Source organism: Centruroides sculpturatus, unplaced genomic scaffold (genome assembly GCF_000671375.1).
Source record: "Centruroides sculpturatus isolate CEXI.00-Female unplaced genomic scaffold, Cexi_2.0 scaffold659, whole genome shotgun sequence".
NCBI lineage: Eukaryota > Metazoa > Arthropoda > Arachnida > Scorpiones > Buthidae > Centruroides > Centruroides sculpturatus.
Genome location: NW_019384850.1, coordinates 430,181 through 445,007, shown reverse-complemented (window position 1 = coordinate 445,007; position 14,827 = coordinate 430,181). Strand labels below are relative to the sequence as shown.

General features: G+C 31.6%; 1 protein-coding gene and 1 long non-coding RNA gene across 2 annotated transcripts in view; one reads left to right on the top strand and one right to left on the bottom strand.

Annotated features, from left to right (window-relative positions):
- The first annotated feature begins 28 nt into the window (after positions 1-28).
- On the top strand, positions 29-1,283 carry LOC111630457. The gene is made up of 2 exons (XR_002757531.1): positions 29-516; positions 834-1,283. It is a non-coding gene; the product is annotated as an uncharacterized LOC111630457 (long non-coding RNA).
- Positions 1,284-1,541: 258 nt separating this feature from the next.
- Positions 1,542-14,827, bottom strand: part of LOC111630466 (conserved oligomeric Golgi complex subunit 7-like) — a 59,057-nt gene continuing 45,771 nt past the window's right edge. The window contains exons 16-25 of the mRNA XM_023374565.1: positions 13,115-13,189; positions 12,952-13,017; positions 11,142-11,283; positions 8,588-8,720; positions 8,424-8,515; positions 4,632-4,762; positions 3,860-3,943; positions 3,682-3,796; positions 3,477-3,608; positions 1,542-1,790 (exon numbers count right to left, since the gene is read on the bottom strand). Coding sequence (XP_023230333.1) covers positions 1,630-1,790; positions 3,477-3,608; positions 3,682-3,796; positions 3,860-3,943; positions 4,632-4,762; positions 8,424-8,515; positions 8,588-8,720; positions 11,142-11,283; positions 12,952-13,017; positions 13,115-13,189 — 1,131 coding nt within the window. The 3' untranslated portion in view covers positions 1,542-1,629. The remainder of the gene's footprint in view (positions 1,791-3,476; positions 3,609-3,681; positions 3,797-3,859; positions 3,944-4,631; positions 4,763-8,423; positions 8,516-8,587; positions 8,721-11,141; positions 11,284-12,951; positions 13,018-13,114; positions 13,190-14,827) is intronic.

Genomic DNA, 14,827 nt, shown 5'->3' with positions numbered 1-14,827 from the left:
CTGCTTAAACATCATCATCAGTCATGCAAATTTTTTGTAACATTTTGAGAATAAAACTTTATATCTAATTATTATTTTTTCGATTATCAGGTTTCTTTAACGATTACATCAGAACATCACCCATCAAACGAACGTCGCGATCCGTCAACAAGAAAGACTTTCCGCCGTCGAAAATGCGGAGATTGGCATCAAAGCAAGACTTAATTCATTCGTTGGTGGAAAAGTATTGCCTGAAAGACACTTTTGTGGTTTTGCAGCCTCTTCCATCTAAAGTGGTGGAGAGTGCTCTGGCCGGAAACGTCAAAGTAGCCAATCCTGTCCTGGTTAATGAAAAAGAAGTTCCGGTGGAAGCAGCCACTCACTCTCTTCCCACTTCTAGCAAAGAGATCGACTCAGAAGAGATGAACGAGGCCAATAAAGAAAACAATGAGAATCATTCGCAACCGGAACAGGAAGTGGCTGTCAGATAAATGGGAGGAAAAAACAACACGTATTATATTTTAGTTTTCATTGGAGGTATTGGCATCTTCACCCTGTACCGACGGTATGTAGGATCTAAATGAAAATTTGGCATCGAAAGGAATTCATTTATGTCAAAAATATTTTAACGAGTTTTATATATTAATGCACAAAACCAAAAATATATATATATATTCATTACACATAAGTACATAAATGTATATTTCTCCAAAATTAATTAAAATCAAATCATCGACTTAAGCATCATTATAATATTCGTTTAGATTCTACATATTTGTATAATTTAGTATATTTTAAATTTTGCATTATGCAAATCTAATCTAAGTAGAGGTTTGTAATTCTTTATTTTTCAGACACCGAACTTTAATAATTGTAAGTGTATCCATTGTTTCTCGTAAGTCAATTTTGTTTCTCTTTTTTTACATATATATTATATATGTGTTATTGCCAGAATAAGGATGCCATTCGAGCATCGAAATAACATCGTTGGCCTGTCCTTTCTCGTACATTAACATGTTAATTTGTTGATTTCACTTAAAATGGTAAATGAAATTTTTGATTATTTCCAAAATGTATTGGTAAATGAAATTAATTTTTGTTATGTCTAACTTTGTTCTACTTTATCTTCATTGTATAAAAACAACTTTTCCTTATTAAAGCCCATCAGTATGTTAAGATTCATAAGTTGTTTGGTCGTGTAAGTTTTACAAATAATAATCCTGAATGTGGGAAGAAAATAAGCTTTAAACTGCTTCAATGTTTCTGTATTTGTCATTCTTAATAAATCCATATTATATTATGTAGTCAAAGTTCTGTTAATGTCATATTGCATATGCAAAGTAGATATTTTCATCTACTTTGCTGGCAATTCTACGTTTTATGCATATAAATATCAATTAAAATGTACACTGTATCCAAAAATTATAGACTTTTATTAAGGCAAGAAAAACTGTGTGTTTGAATTTGTAAATTATGCCAAAAATGTACCCAACATTGGTAATTCTCTGGTAATTGAACGGATTCTTGAGTCTCTCCCATAAGAGCATTAGTCCAACGAGACATTTATAAATTACCTATTTTATTTAGTACAACTTCGTATACAAATTGAATTAAATAAAGCAATTGGAAATTTGTACAAAAGACACTAATTTATAACTTTCTCATCGCCTTAACTGTTTTGACCAGATGTTCAGGCTTTCCCTGCGCAGTCTTGGCGTAATCCCGGGAAGAGGCCTTCAGCAATAGAAGCAGGTTGCCGAGGTTGTCAGAAGGAGAGAGACCCAGATCATCCAGTACGTCACACACATAACCTGCAAGAGAAAGAAGCTTTATATCGGATGAAAAGTGACAAAGGAATCTGTTTTGGAATTACTATAGCATGCCAAATGTAAAAAACAAAGCAAAAGATGCTTTGAGGTTTGTTAAGGAATTTCAAAGCATCTGCCACTCAGTATTAATGATCTCTCTCTAGATGACCGTAAGGCACGTTAATTGTCAACCTGGAGACTCAGTGCTTCAAAAGTGCAAGATGCCACGGTTAAAACAATTATATTGCCTGTATTAATTTCAAAATTTCGATGCCAAATCGTTTATTACTAAGGCTTCTGTTATTTTCTACTTAATGTCACCACCGAGTTCAACAAGGAGGAACTAATTCCAGTTATTTTGACAATGGATTTGCAGCAAATTTAAACAGCTACACCAGACAAAGATCAACATAATTCCTAAGGGACCAGACTTACATATGGGGTATTAACCTTTTGAATATGTGACAGAAACCTATCTACTACAGAAAAATTGCTCGATCCCGTGGGATTCCATTATAAAGGGGTATGGCTGGTTTACTTAAAAGGAAAATTAATTGTAGTCGGGTAACAGATTCTCAGCCGTTTACCATAATTATTAATGGAGAAATTTTGTATTAAAAATCCATAACATTAAGACCTGTTGTATTTTTCACCAGCTCTCAGGTTTAGGGAGCCTTCAAAAATTTATACAAGTCAATTGGAATTTCATAAAACAAAAGTCAAATGTGATCATGTGGTTACCCAAGTAATATGTTTTTTAATAGATTTAATTGATTATTACAATAGCAATCTGTATAGGAATAGGAACTGTAACTTGGCTGGCTTTGTGACAATTTACCATCACTGTGTGGTTGTGAATTGGTTATTTGAAGAAAACATATAAGATATTTATTCGATTAGATTGGCAATTTACAACTGGGGACATGAAGGAAACTTAATACTGGTGGAAATACTATAAGAATATTCAGATTCTGCATCAAGTCCCTTCGCAACATCACCTAACCGGAATTCTATAAATGGATCTTCTGAGTTTTAAATGCATATATACAATTTATTATTAGATTATTAGTTTCTTTTTTATTAACCAACTTCAAAGAGCAACAGTGTGGTAAATAGAACAAAATGGACATTTATAACAAAAAAATAATCGCAGCTAAATTGTTACAAATCCACTGACAAGATGATTATTATTTCGGTCAGTTACCTAGAAGATAACAAATCCCCACTGATAATCAATTTTATACCATGCAAAGTAAACTGTAAATTTTAATAAAATGTATTTGCCCCAAAAATTCTGTAATGTTTTTGCAAACTTCTCCAAATGAGCCATTGCATTAGTTTTGTTTTTATAAATTGTTTTTGTAATGTTTCTTGCCACTGAAATATGTGTCTATAAATAAATGATCAATGGGCACCTGACCTAATCCTTTTAACATGTTAGAAAACAAAATTCCTATTTGTTGACATCCTGGTTTCAGCTGCATTCCACCAGGCTAGGTGTATCACATATCTTAGCTCAAAGTGCTGTTTACCACGTAGTGGATAATTTTGGAATTAAAATTTGTTTTTGTAAAATTCTTTTCTGCATCCTTTCACACCAAAATTTATGTACTGATATATGCTATTCTATTAGCTTATTGGTTGGAGCTACAGTCTCCAAATACATAAAAAAATATAAATATAACTTACCAATATCTGTTATTAACTGGTTGTTGGCGTACGAGGTTAAGTGTGGTATCTTAAGAATGGCTTCGAAGTAAATCTGCAATGTTCCCCTCGCAATGCAACTCAGCAAATAATCAGCCACATGGTCAACGCAATCTGAAAATCCACATTTGATTCGAAGTGTCGAAAATATTAAAAAAAGAGAGAGACAAATGAAGGCACTCCTCACCATTAGGCTTGGTGTAAGGTAACTGTTCGTGTTTCAGAGCTGTGACTAGAGCAGGATTATCTTGCAAGACGAACGGTTCTATGTGCTGCGGTAATGTCATTATGTATTGACCGATCTGGAAAACATTTTAATCATGTGAATGTCAGACCAGCTCGGAAGACCAACCTGATATTTTTACCTGCGTGATGTATTCTTGGGGAGAAAAACTGAAAGCAGGAAGATCTGACATCAGCACTCCTGCAGGATTTTCCGTTGACCATATCTGCAATTTAAATTGTATGTATCAATAATTCTACAATTTTCAGCTAAGAACCAGTCTCCATTTTCAGCTGAAAATTTATTCATCTGTCATTAGTCTAAATACAAATATGTTCTACCTAAAAGTATCTCTTATATTATAATCTCAAATTTTTTCAACCCATCATATTACGTATGCACTGTTTGATAATTCAAAGCTTTTATTTGGCTTTAAGTAGAGCGCCTCTATAGATCTGTTGCCTTGCTATAGCAAGGCAACAGATCTATAGAGCTTGCTATAGCAGTGGCGATGCACATTCGAAATCCTCCACTCTCTGTGCAAGTGCAAGTGCAGTTCCATTCTTTGTCTGGGAAATACTATATTTAAAATATATATATATATATAATTCTAATATTTCAAATCAAAACTATTTTTTCCGTGTATATTAAAAAATGGCATTTTGTCGGTGTGTCGATGAAATTCCAATATATCTGCACCAAACCACCCCAAAGGTTTCTGGAATTCTGCATCTTGGATCTCTTTTCACTTGTCCAAAATTCACAGAACAGTAGATGGACACTTTACAATTGGGATGTGACAATGACGGCCAAACAAATGGCCGTAAATTCTTGACAGCAATTTATACAACTTAGTCATTTCAATTTTGTATTTCATTCTTATTAATTAAAACAATTTATTCTGAGCCAAATACCTGTAGCGACGGGATTTCTTGAATGTGCGTCCAAATTTTGTCGAAGACGACGTCAAACACCAGCTTTCCTATTTCAGCGCACAGACTTCTGAATATCTTGAAGCTGTCGTCCAACACCCTGAAGTCTTCAGCTAATTAAAAATAATAAAATTTACCAATAGCCAGTATCTTAAGACGTACCTTCCGGCTATTTTGTGCAAAGTTGTGACAAAAATAGCAGATTAGTATAAAATATCTAGCAATAATTATGACATGTTATTTAATATTTGCATTTTGGTCAGACCAAATTACATTCAATTTATTTAAACTAAGCCAAATTCATTATAATTCAAATTGCCCTTGTCTGTTTGGCCACATCACAAAACAAAAGTGGAAACGGCCTTCTCATCCTCTACATATTATGCTATTATTTAATTAAAAAATTCATTTTTCTGTCCAACATAGTATATTACCGCATGTGTATATCTGCACTTGTCAGAATAATAACATATATATTATTAAACTGTCTTGTACTGTTAAATAAAAACAATGTAATAAGTGAGATATTCAATGACTTTATATAAGAACTTTGAATTAATCTATGACAATATATTTTAATTTTTGCTTATTCTGATAATCACTTAAAAGTGATTTTTAGACAATTAAGTAAACTTGCAATGTCTTTCCAATTCTGACAATCACGCGAAGCCAAGAATTAGATGACAATTCGTCATCTAATTCTTGTTGATTATAAGTGTCAAAAATATCGGCTGACTGCCAACATATTTTCTAAATTAAAAATCATTGATTTTTTTTTACATTTTAATGCCATTAACAAAATATTCTCTACACGCCAAAATCAAAAATAATTTATTCCTTACTTAGGGTCTTTGAAACTTATTTAACGGTTTAAACTTTATAAAGCTGTCAAATTCACCTAATTTCATAAATAAATACACAATATACAGTGGTGCCTCGTACAACGTACTTAATCCGTTCCAGGTGCACATCCGTTAAGTGAAACGTCCGTTATACGAAACGCATTTTCCCATAGAAATACATGTTAAAACATATAATTCGTTCCGCAGCATAAAATAACCGTACTGTACCATAAAAAATGAAAATGGAGCAGACACCAATTATGCCGGGTAGTCAGATGTTGTGAGGAGGAGGTGGAAGAACACTTTCTTTACACATTCATACAGATACAGACTTTTTACACATTGCAGCGGGTCTTTTTTTATTGTTTTTTAATCGGAGTCAGATTCAGGAGAGGCTACCGGAACTTGCAGGGTCAACTTCTCTTGTTCCATCCTTTGTTTTTTGCCCGCTGGCTTCTTGAAAAACATGACCAAGGTGGTCTGTTTCTCTTTCTTCTTTAACACCTGTCGGAAATGACGGACAAAGGTGTCATCGTAGAGATCATTGATCCTGTTGGCCTCAGCTCTGTTTGGATAATGAGTGTTGGTAAACTCCTGAACCTCTCCCCATTCGACAAGAAAGTTTTTGTCAACTTTCACTCCTGATGATTTCTTGCTTTGTTTCAATTGAAATCACCTTTCTGTTTTTTTAGAAGCCATGATGCATTATAAATGACTTAACTTGCCAGATTATATGATACGAATAATTCTTTATTAATTAAGATCACTAAACACTTCTACGAGCTACTCTCGCTCCGTTTGTTTTTTACAACCTCTTTTCGTCCCGCCACCTCGGCATCTACACAATTACATTTCGTTTATTTGAATCGTCAACATATACTGTATTACATTACATTTAATGCTTATTTAAATCATCAACATATATTTCATTACATTTCTACTTCAGATATACTAATAATATATTCTAATAATACTAATATATCCTTAAAATAGCAGATTGTCATTGGCAACGGCAAAAGAGTGGAAACATCATTCGCACTTGTTCGAAGAAAGTCCATTGTTCATCTCACGTAACTGCCGAACGGAAAGTCCGTTGTTCGCAGCAAGTCCGTTGCTCGAGTCACGTAACAGTCAAACAGAAAGTCCGTTATTCGCAGCGTCCGTTATTCGAGGCGTACGTTATACGAGGCACCACTGTATATATACACACATATTTGCCATTTTATTTTCAAGCAGTGATTTCTCCCATTATTTGCATAGTTTTCCATTTATATTCATAGAAAATAGCATACTATTCAAGAGTATTTTTAAAATTGAGATTGACAAATTGGAAAATGTTCTTTAAGGCAGCCTATATCCAAAGATTAGTTTTTGGATCTGGCAATCTTATAATTTGAAGTTAGAAATGCCATTAGGCTGTATACACATTAGGCGTTTTTAAATGTGCGTTTTAAAGAACCAAGAGTTCTGCATAGGTATACATACTCAAACGCGTGCTTCTGGCCAAGCGTGCGTCAAATGCACGTTGACAGATTTTTGTTAGAACACACGTTTTGTGGGCGTCAGCCGCGCGCTTTGAGATATATATGCTGCCATGTTGTTGTACATTCAGTCGCGTGCTTTCGAGTAGAGTGGATGCTCTTTGGCCGAAATGGAGAATGATCATTTTGATACCGATCTATTTATTGATGAAATCTAAAAGAGACCAGCCATCGTCAAATGATTTTATAGATATTCTAAAAGAATTAAAAAATTTGGGTTCATATTGTTAGTTTTGGATGCAACGTCACAAACATTCCATGCGTCAGTCTATCTCGTAATATTGGGTGCACCCAAAATTCTCTTTGCCTCTACCATTGTCTTTTATAGCGACAATGGAGGAGGCAAAGCAATTACTTTCATGTCCATTTCCAAACTGAGCCAGTGCTCACGCTCCACTAAACGGTCGTTGAACGCTGAGCCAACACGCAGTGTGTACGCTGCTAACGCGCTTTTAATGCAACGCAAAATGCCTAATGTGTACAAGCCCTTAATCATTAATATGCTGCATACTGATAAGCACTGTAGAGAATATTTAGAATTTATTAATTATTACCATTAATTAATTTGTTTCTTTGAATAATTGCATTAACATCTGTGGTGTTAATGCAAGTATTATATTCCCATACAAGTGACAGATTGAAAATTTTAAGGAGCCACGAAAACCAATTCAAAGAACTGCTGAATGCAATTATTTTGATTTTCTATTGTTGATATATAGAGTAAATATTACCTAACATATTCTGATATTTTTATAACATCAGAGATAATTAAAATATTTTAATATTAAATAATAATAATTTGTAACCTAATTGATTTTTAAAAAGGAAAAAAGTTTGGGCATGAGCCATGCTCTGGCAGATTTCCAACCTTAAACACACATTAAAATTATTGTGATGATAATTTTTTGACAATGTTTCACCTAAACGATAAGAAACTGGAATAAACAAAATTTAATTGGATGCTCCATCAAAATGTATCAGTCCACCAGACACAAATTAGAATTAAAGACGTGAATATCAAATAGATGGCTTATACTCATTGAATTTCACAACCATAAAACTTCTTCATTTTTACAGATTATAAAAATAAGATAAATAATTCAAAGCAGATGGAATAACTGTTAGCTGCATGTTTCATCAGAAATAAATAAATCCTTGCAGAGGTAATTTGTATTTCTAAAATATTCTATGTATAGTTTATGATGTACAGAAAAAGTTTCATTTTTGAAAGTAAATTATCATTTGTGTATTTTTAAATATAACTCAAAAACATAAATTAGTTCATGTAAATTCGATATGTAACTGCCATATTGAAAATTTTAATATATATAAACGTAATCAAATGTAAAAATTCTGGATATAAACTATATATCAGTTTTAGAATTACTCACCATCACACAGTTTTAAAAATAATTTTCTCAGTTCTCGTTTTTTAGCCGGCGAGAGGAGAAGTTCATCGTAGGCATGAAAGGGATTTGGAGATCTGTAAATTGTAGAGCATTTTAAAATTAAAACATTATCGACCAATGAAAAATTTCATTTTAATTTTGCTTACTTTTTCTCTGCGAGCGAGGATTGTTCAAGTTTATTTACTCCAACTTCAATGGTATATCCTAATTTTTGGGCCGTTTCTTTTATGTTATTAATTAAATTAGCTTCTAAATTTTCTAATTGTAAAAGTACTTCACCTATTAAATTAATTTTTAAAATATATAATTATTGTAAGGATGCTATTATTATTGTAGTATAATTAAGCTACTTTTTTGTAGAAAAGCAACTGTAATCCTATTTGTAACTAAATTTTTAAAATTTTTATTAAAAGGCAAGTATTTTGTATACAAATTGTGTAATAAAAGTTAATTTATGCTGAATTCTTATTGTCTTTATTCCTTTCTTCCTAAACTACCTTTGAGTGTGGCTAAATCACAGTTTTGCTAGAGCTTTCACAAAGCAGTTGAAGAGATCTCATTGTATTACAGCCAATTTTATTAAACATAGTATGCAATATGGAAATAAAAAACTAACTTGGATGGCCTTCCAAGTTGACAAGGAAGCAGAAATCAGCAATTATATGGGAAATAACAACAACAACAGGAACATGATTAGGTGAAATAGCACACGGGCCTGATATTAATGTTCACAAAATCATACTTTCCCAGATGGTAAAATCAACAAAAAAATCTAGTGTATAAGCATAGAAAAGCACTATTTGGAGAGAAAATTGGTGGTCCATTCTGGCAATTGCAACAAGATAATGTACCAATCCACAAAGCAAATTTCATTTATCAGTGGTTACTGGATAATGGCATTCAGATCCTGGATTGGCTTCCCTATTCCCATGATTTGAACCCCTTAGAAAATATATGGAGTCTAACAGCTAGGATGTGGTATTTTCCTCCTGCATATGTATGCAGGAGGAAAATACCACAGTATTGAAAAACTCAAAGCTGCAATAATTATTGCATAGGGAAAAATCAATTTAAATATGCTGTTAAATCTTGTTAACTCTAGGAAAGATAGGGTTTACAAGGTTATTTTGAAAAATGGTAGTTCCATTGGCTATTTAAAAAAAACACTTAAATCCCAATCCCGAGATAGCTCAGGCAATTTGCAAAGCATTATAAATTTACTAAAGGATCGGTTTTTGTAACTATTAACTTTTCCAAAAATGCATGAACCAGTACATATACATTGTTATCTATGACCTATGCCGATTTTTCAAATTATTTTTGCCACAAAAATTATAACATTTTATTAATTAGCTAATTAATTGTGCTATTGTTTTTTATGGGAGTTATTTTTTTGTCAAATTAATTAAATCGTTCTAAACTTCTATTTGACCGATTTGACATCCGTAAAATTTTTTAAAAGCTATTGGATGTTTTCTATGACATCAGCAGGTTTTTTTTTGTTCTTTGTTCAGTAGAATTTTTTATATATACTTTTTTCAGTCCTCCCATATTTTAATAGCATAAAAATCGGAAATTTTGTGTTATATTTGAATAGATGCAGTAAACTAGATCTGCTTTAAACCAGTCTTTCCCTGAACCATACATGTAAACAACCCAGGAAAGCTACCATCAGCTGTTCTCAAGGTCATTCAGATTGTAAACAATGTAGATTGCATGTGTGAAATTTCGCGCCTTGTAAAATGATATAGCTGCAGGGAGTGTTTTTCCATTAAAAAAAATTTTCCCAATCATTTTTAACCTTATATATTTTTTTTTAAATAACTTTTTAAATTAATTAATAAAAAAATTTAATTAATTACAGGAAATAAAGCACAGATATTTTGGATTACTTGGGAAGGGAAGGGTTAACCCTTAATCATTCCAAATTTTTGTATAGAATGTTTTGACCCGAAGCAGATCCCAATTAGGATCGAAAGCACTTGTCAAAGTATATTAAAAACGTTATTTGCTGGTAATTATAAAGATTTGTTGGTGTTATTTACTATATAACCGGCTGTGAGAAGATTTAGAATCAACAGTTCTTTTATGATCAGAAAATTTGCTCCTTTTAATGAAACTTAGAATATTTCCAGGAATTCTGAGTCACAAAAACAATAAATACATAAAATACATCTATAAAAAATTTAGTAGATTACTTTTCTTATTATCTGATGTAAAGTAGAAGTAGAAAGACATTACTTCCAATATAGTAACATGTCAGAAAAACTTAATTTGAGATTTTTCCTGGTCATATAAGCTGAAATTTAAGTTTATTTCCAATACATTCAAATAAATTTAAATTTAGGCAAGAAGTATTTTTTTTTAACAAAAAAATAACATAAGTAGAAAAATAAAACTTAAGTTCTGTCATTACCCATAGGCATAAACAATAAATTTTACAGATCTGTTTCGACTTAGCAATTTGCACCCAAAGAAACTAATTATTTTAACTGTTCCAATATTAAGCATATTTCAATCATCATCCCGGAAAATGTCAACCATTCNCTTTTTTAATAAAATCAATCTTTTAAAAAACTTCTTAAAAGATTAAAAAACTTCAAAGGTATTTTTCAAGAAAATGTGTCTTTTACACCAGAAAATATGATAATTAAACAAATTTATTATCGAAAATTTATTTCAATTATATCCATAAGTTACCAGTAATCTGTAATATGTGTAACGCATGTTGAAACAGCGTCCAATCATTATCATCAATTTTGGCATGGTCTTGCTTTTTCTTGATGGACTTCAACTCGTTTAATACCATTTTATGTTGTTCTGCATACTGTCTGTACAGCATCTAATTAAATTAACATTAAATATTTTATTGAAGTTATATCAAATTTTCACTGCAATTTGTGTTATTTTTGGATGAGTTTTGGATATATTTTAAGATTTCTTGTAACATATACAAAAATCTAAACTTATATATTCATATTCATAAGCTCAGTATTCATTAATATTTGATAATCTGCCATAATCTGCATAAACATAAATGTAAAAATATTAAAAAAATATAAACATTAATAGACTAGAGGACAAAGGATTAATAGAGGATTATCAAATGTTAATTAGTATTTGAATTTTCATAAACTGAACTTATTTATATTCTTAAAGGCAGCTTAGATTATTTATATTCAGAATAATTGCCACAATTGTTAGCTATTTGAGAAAAAGCTTGAGAAAAATGATATAATGGCTAGGCCAACAACTACTGGAGTTTTTGGCCAATTATGTAAGTCAATATCTACAATGGATTTGTAGATATTGGTTTATAGATATATATATATATAAGGTAAGGGATGATTGAAAACATGTTATTTGGTGATGCATTTATTATGTGTCTGTTGTCAAAGGTGAGTTGATGTAAAGCCAGTGATTTAGCTATGTGATTATTAAGATTGACATTGCACAAAGGATTGTGAGTGGAACATGCAGTATAAATATTGATGGCATTATTGTTACTAAATGCATCCAAATCAGACCGATAAGACATTATTCCACTTTTGGCAGTGGAAGGACATTCATTGCAAAATGATGAAAGAAAGTATATGGGAATGCATGCCTGTTCAAAATCACCATTGTGGAATGGTGTGTGAAGTTCCATGAAGATTATGACAATACATACCTTCATGTTACCAATATCATCAAGTAGAAATTGGATGCCTTTAAATAGGAGACTGGAGCATCCATCATACAGTACAGATCTTGTCATGTGACTTTCATACCTTTGGTCCTCTGAAAGAGACCTTGAAAGGATGACAGTTCCAGTCACACAGACGCATGAACAGAGCTGTATCAAATTTTTTTATGCAGCAATTAACTGACTTCTACCAAACAAGCATCTTGATCTGGTTTGTCAATGGTACAGTTGCCTTAACATTAGTGATAAATGGTTTTAAATGGAATAAACCTACAACATTCCACAATCCTCAAATGGAAACATTTTTGATTATTCCTTATATTACTGTTAAATTGTATTAATTAATCATTCAGATATTATTTACAAATCAACAGCAAATAATTTATAACAGACACAATTCAACTATAAATTGCAGACTAATTGCTTAATAATTCAATAAGAATTAATCAGATGATGAATAAACAATTAATAGAAAATTTTGCTAATTTATAAGAATGTAATTAAGTTATTATTATTAGAGATGTAACCAATACTGATCTAATACATTGGTATATTGGAATTGGTACATTTTACAAACCAATATTTTATTTTAATAATATATAATAATACTGCTGAAGGTATACAGTACATTTTCAGTAGTAAGACAACTAGAAGATGATGCAAGACTGAATGTGACAGCAAGATTTCCAGTTTTGATACCTGATGTCGATACTGGTCAGTATTGATACTTAAGATCGATACCAATACCAGTATTGAAACATCCCTATACACAAGTCATAAACATATTTTCAATGATAATACAAAAATCAACAATTAACAACTTACTTTTAATGCTATTATAAGTCCCGGATATCCACAACCATGTGTTAACTGCTGACATCGATTATCTGCCTAAATAGCTATTTGTTAATTTACTCCATTTTATTCGTGTAATTATATCAGAATACAATTCTGATAATACAATTATATCTTTAAAATTTATATTTACCTCTTGGCATAAATATAATACTTTTGATACTGAATCTCCAAGATTATGAACAGCATCCATTAGTTCTTCTGAAGTCTGAAAAATAGAAGGCAATACAAAATTATATCATCAAAATACAGTAGAACCTCGNTCTCTGTGCAAGTGCAAGTGCAGTTCCATTCTTTGTCTGGGAAATACTATATTTAAAATATATATATATATATAATTCTAATATTTCAAATCAAAACTATTTTTTCCGTGTATATTAAAAAATGGCATTTTGTCGGTGTGTCGATGAAATTCCAATATATCTGCACCAAACCACCCCAAAGGTTTCTGGAATTCTGCATCTTGGATCTCTTTTCACTTGTCCAAAATTCACAGAACAGTAGATGGACACTTTACAATTGGGATGTGACAATGACGGCCAAACAAATGGCCGTAAATTCTTGACAGCAATTTATACAACTTAGTCATTTCAATTTTGTATTTCATTCTTATTAATTAAAACAATTTATTCTGAGCCAAATACCTGTAGCGACGGGATTTCTTGAATGTGCGTCCAAATTTTGTCGAAGACGACGTCAAACACCAGCTTTCCTATTTCAGCGCACAGACTTCTGAATATCTTGAAGCTGTCGTCCAACACCCTGAAGTCTTCAGCTAATTAAAAATAATAAAATTTACCAATAGCCAGTATCTTAAGACGTACCTTCCGGCTATTTTGTGCAAAGTTGTGACAAAAATAGCAGATTAGTATAAAATATCTAGCAATAATTATGACATGTTATTTAATATTTGCATTTTGGTCAGACCAAATTACATTCAATTTATTTAAACTAAGCCAAATTCATTATAATTCAAATTGCCCTTGTCTGTTTGGCCACATCACAAAACAAAAGTGGAAACGGCCTTCTCATCCTCTACATATTATGCTATTATTTAATTAAAAAATTCATTTTTCTGTCCAACATAGTATATTACCGCATGTGTATATCTGCACTTGTCAGAATAATAACATATATATTATTAAACTGTCTTGTACTGTTAAATAAAAACAATGTAATAAGTGAGATATTCAATGACTTTATATAAGAACTTTGAATTAATCTATGACAATATATTTTAATTTTTGCTTATTCTGATAATCACTTAAAAGTGATTTTTAGACAATTAAGTAAACTTGCAATGTCTTTCCAATTCTGACAATCACGCGAAGCCAAGAATTAGATGACAATTCGTCATCTAATTCTTGTTGATTATAAGTGTCAAAAATATCGGCTGACTGCCAACATATTTTCTAAATTAAAAATCATTGATTTTTTTTTACATTTTAATGCCATTAACAAAATATTCTCTACACGCCAAAATCAAAAATAATTTATTCCTTACTTAGGGTCTTTGAAACTTATTTAACGGTTTAAACTTTATAAAGCTGTCAAATTCACCTAATTTCATAAATAAATACACAATATACAGTGGTGCCTCGTACAACGTACTTAATCCGTTCCAGGTGCACATCCGTTAAGTGAAACGTCCGTTATACGAAACGCATTTTCCCATAGAAATACATGTTAAAACATATAATTCGTTCCGCAGCATAAAATAACCGTACTGTACCATAAAAAATGAAAATGGAGCAGACACCAATTATGCCGGGTAGTCAGATGTTGTGAGGAGGAGGTGGAAGAACACTTTCTTTACACATTCATACAGATACAGACTTTTTACACA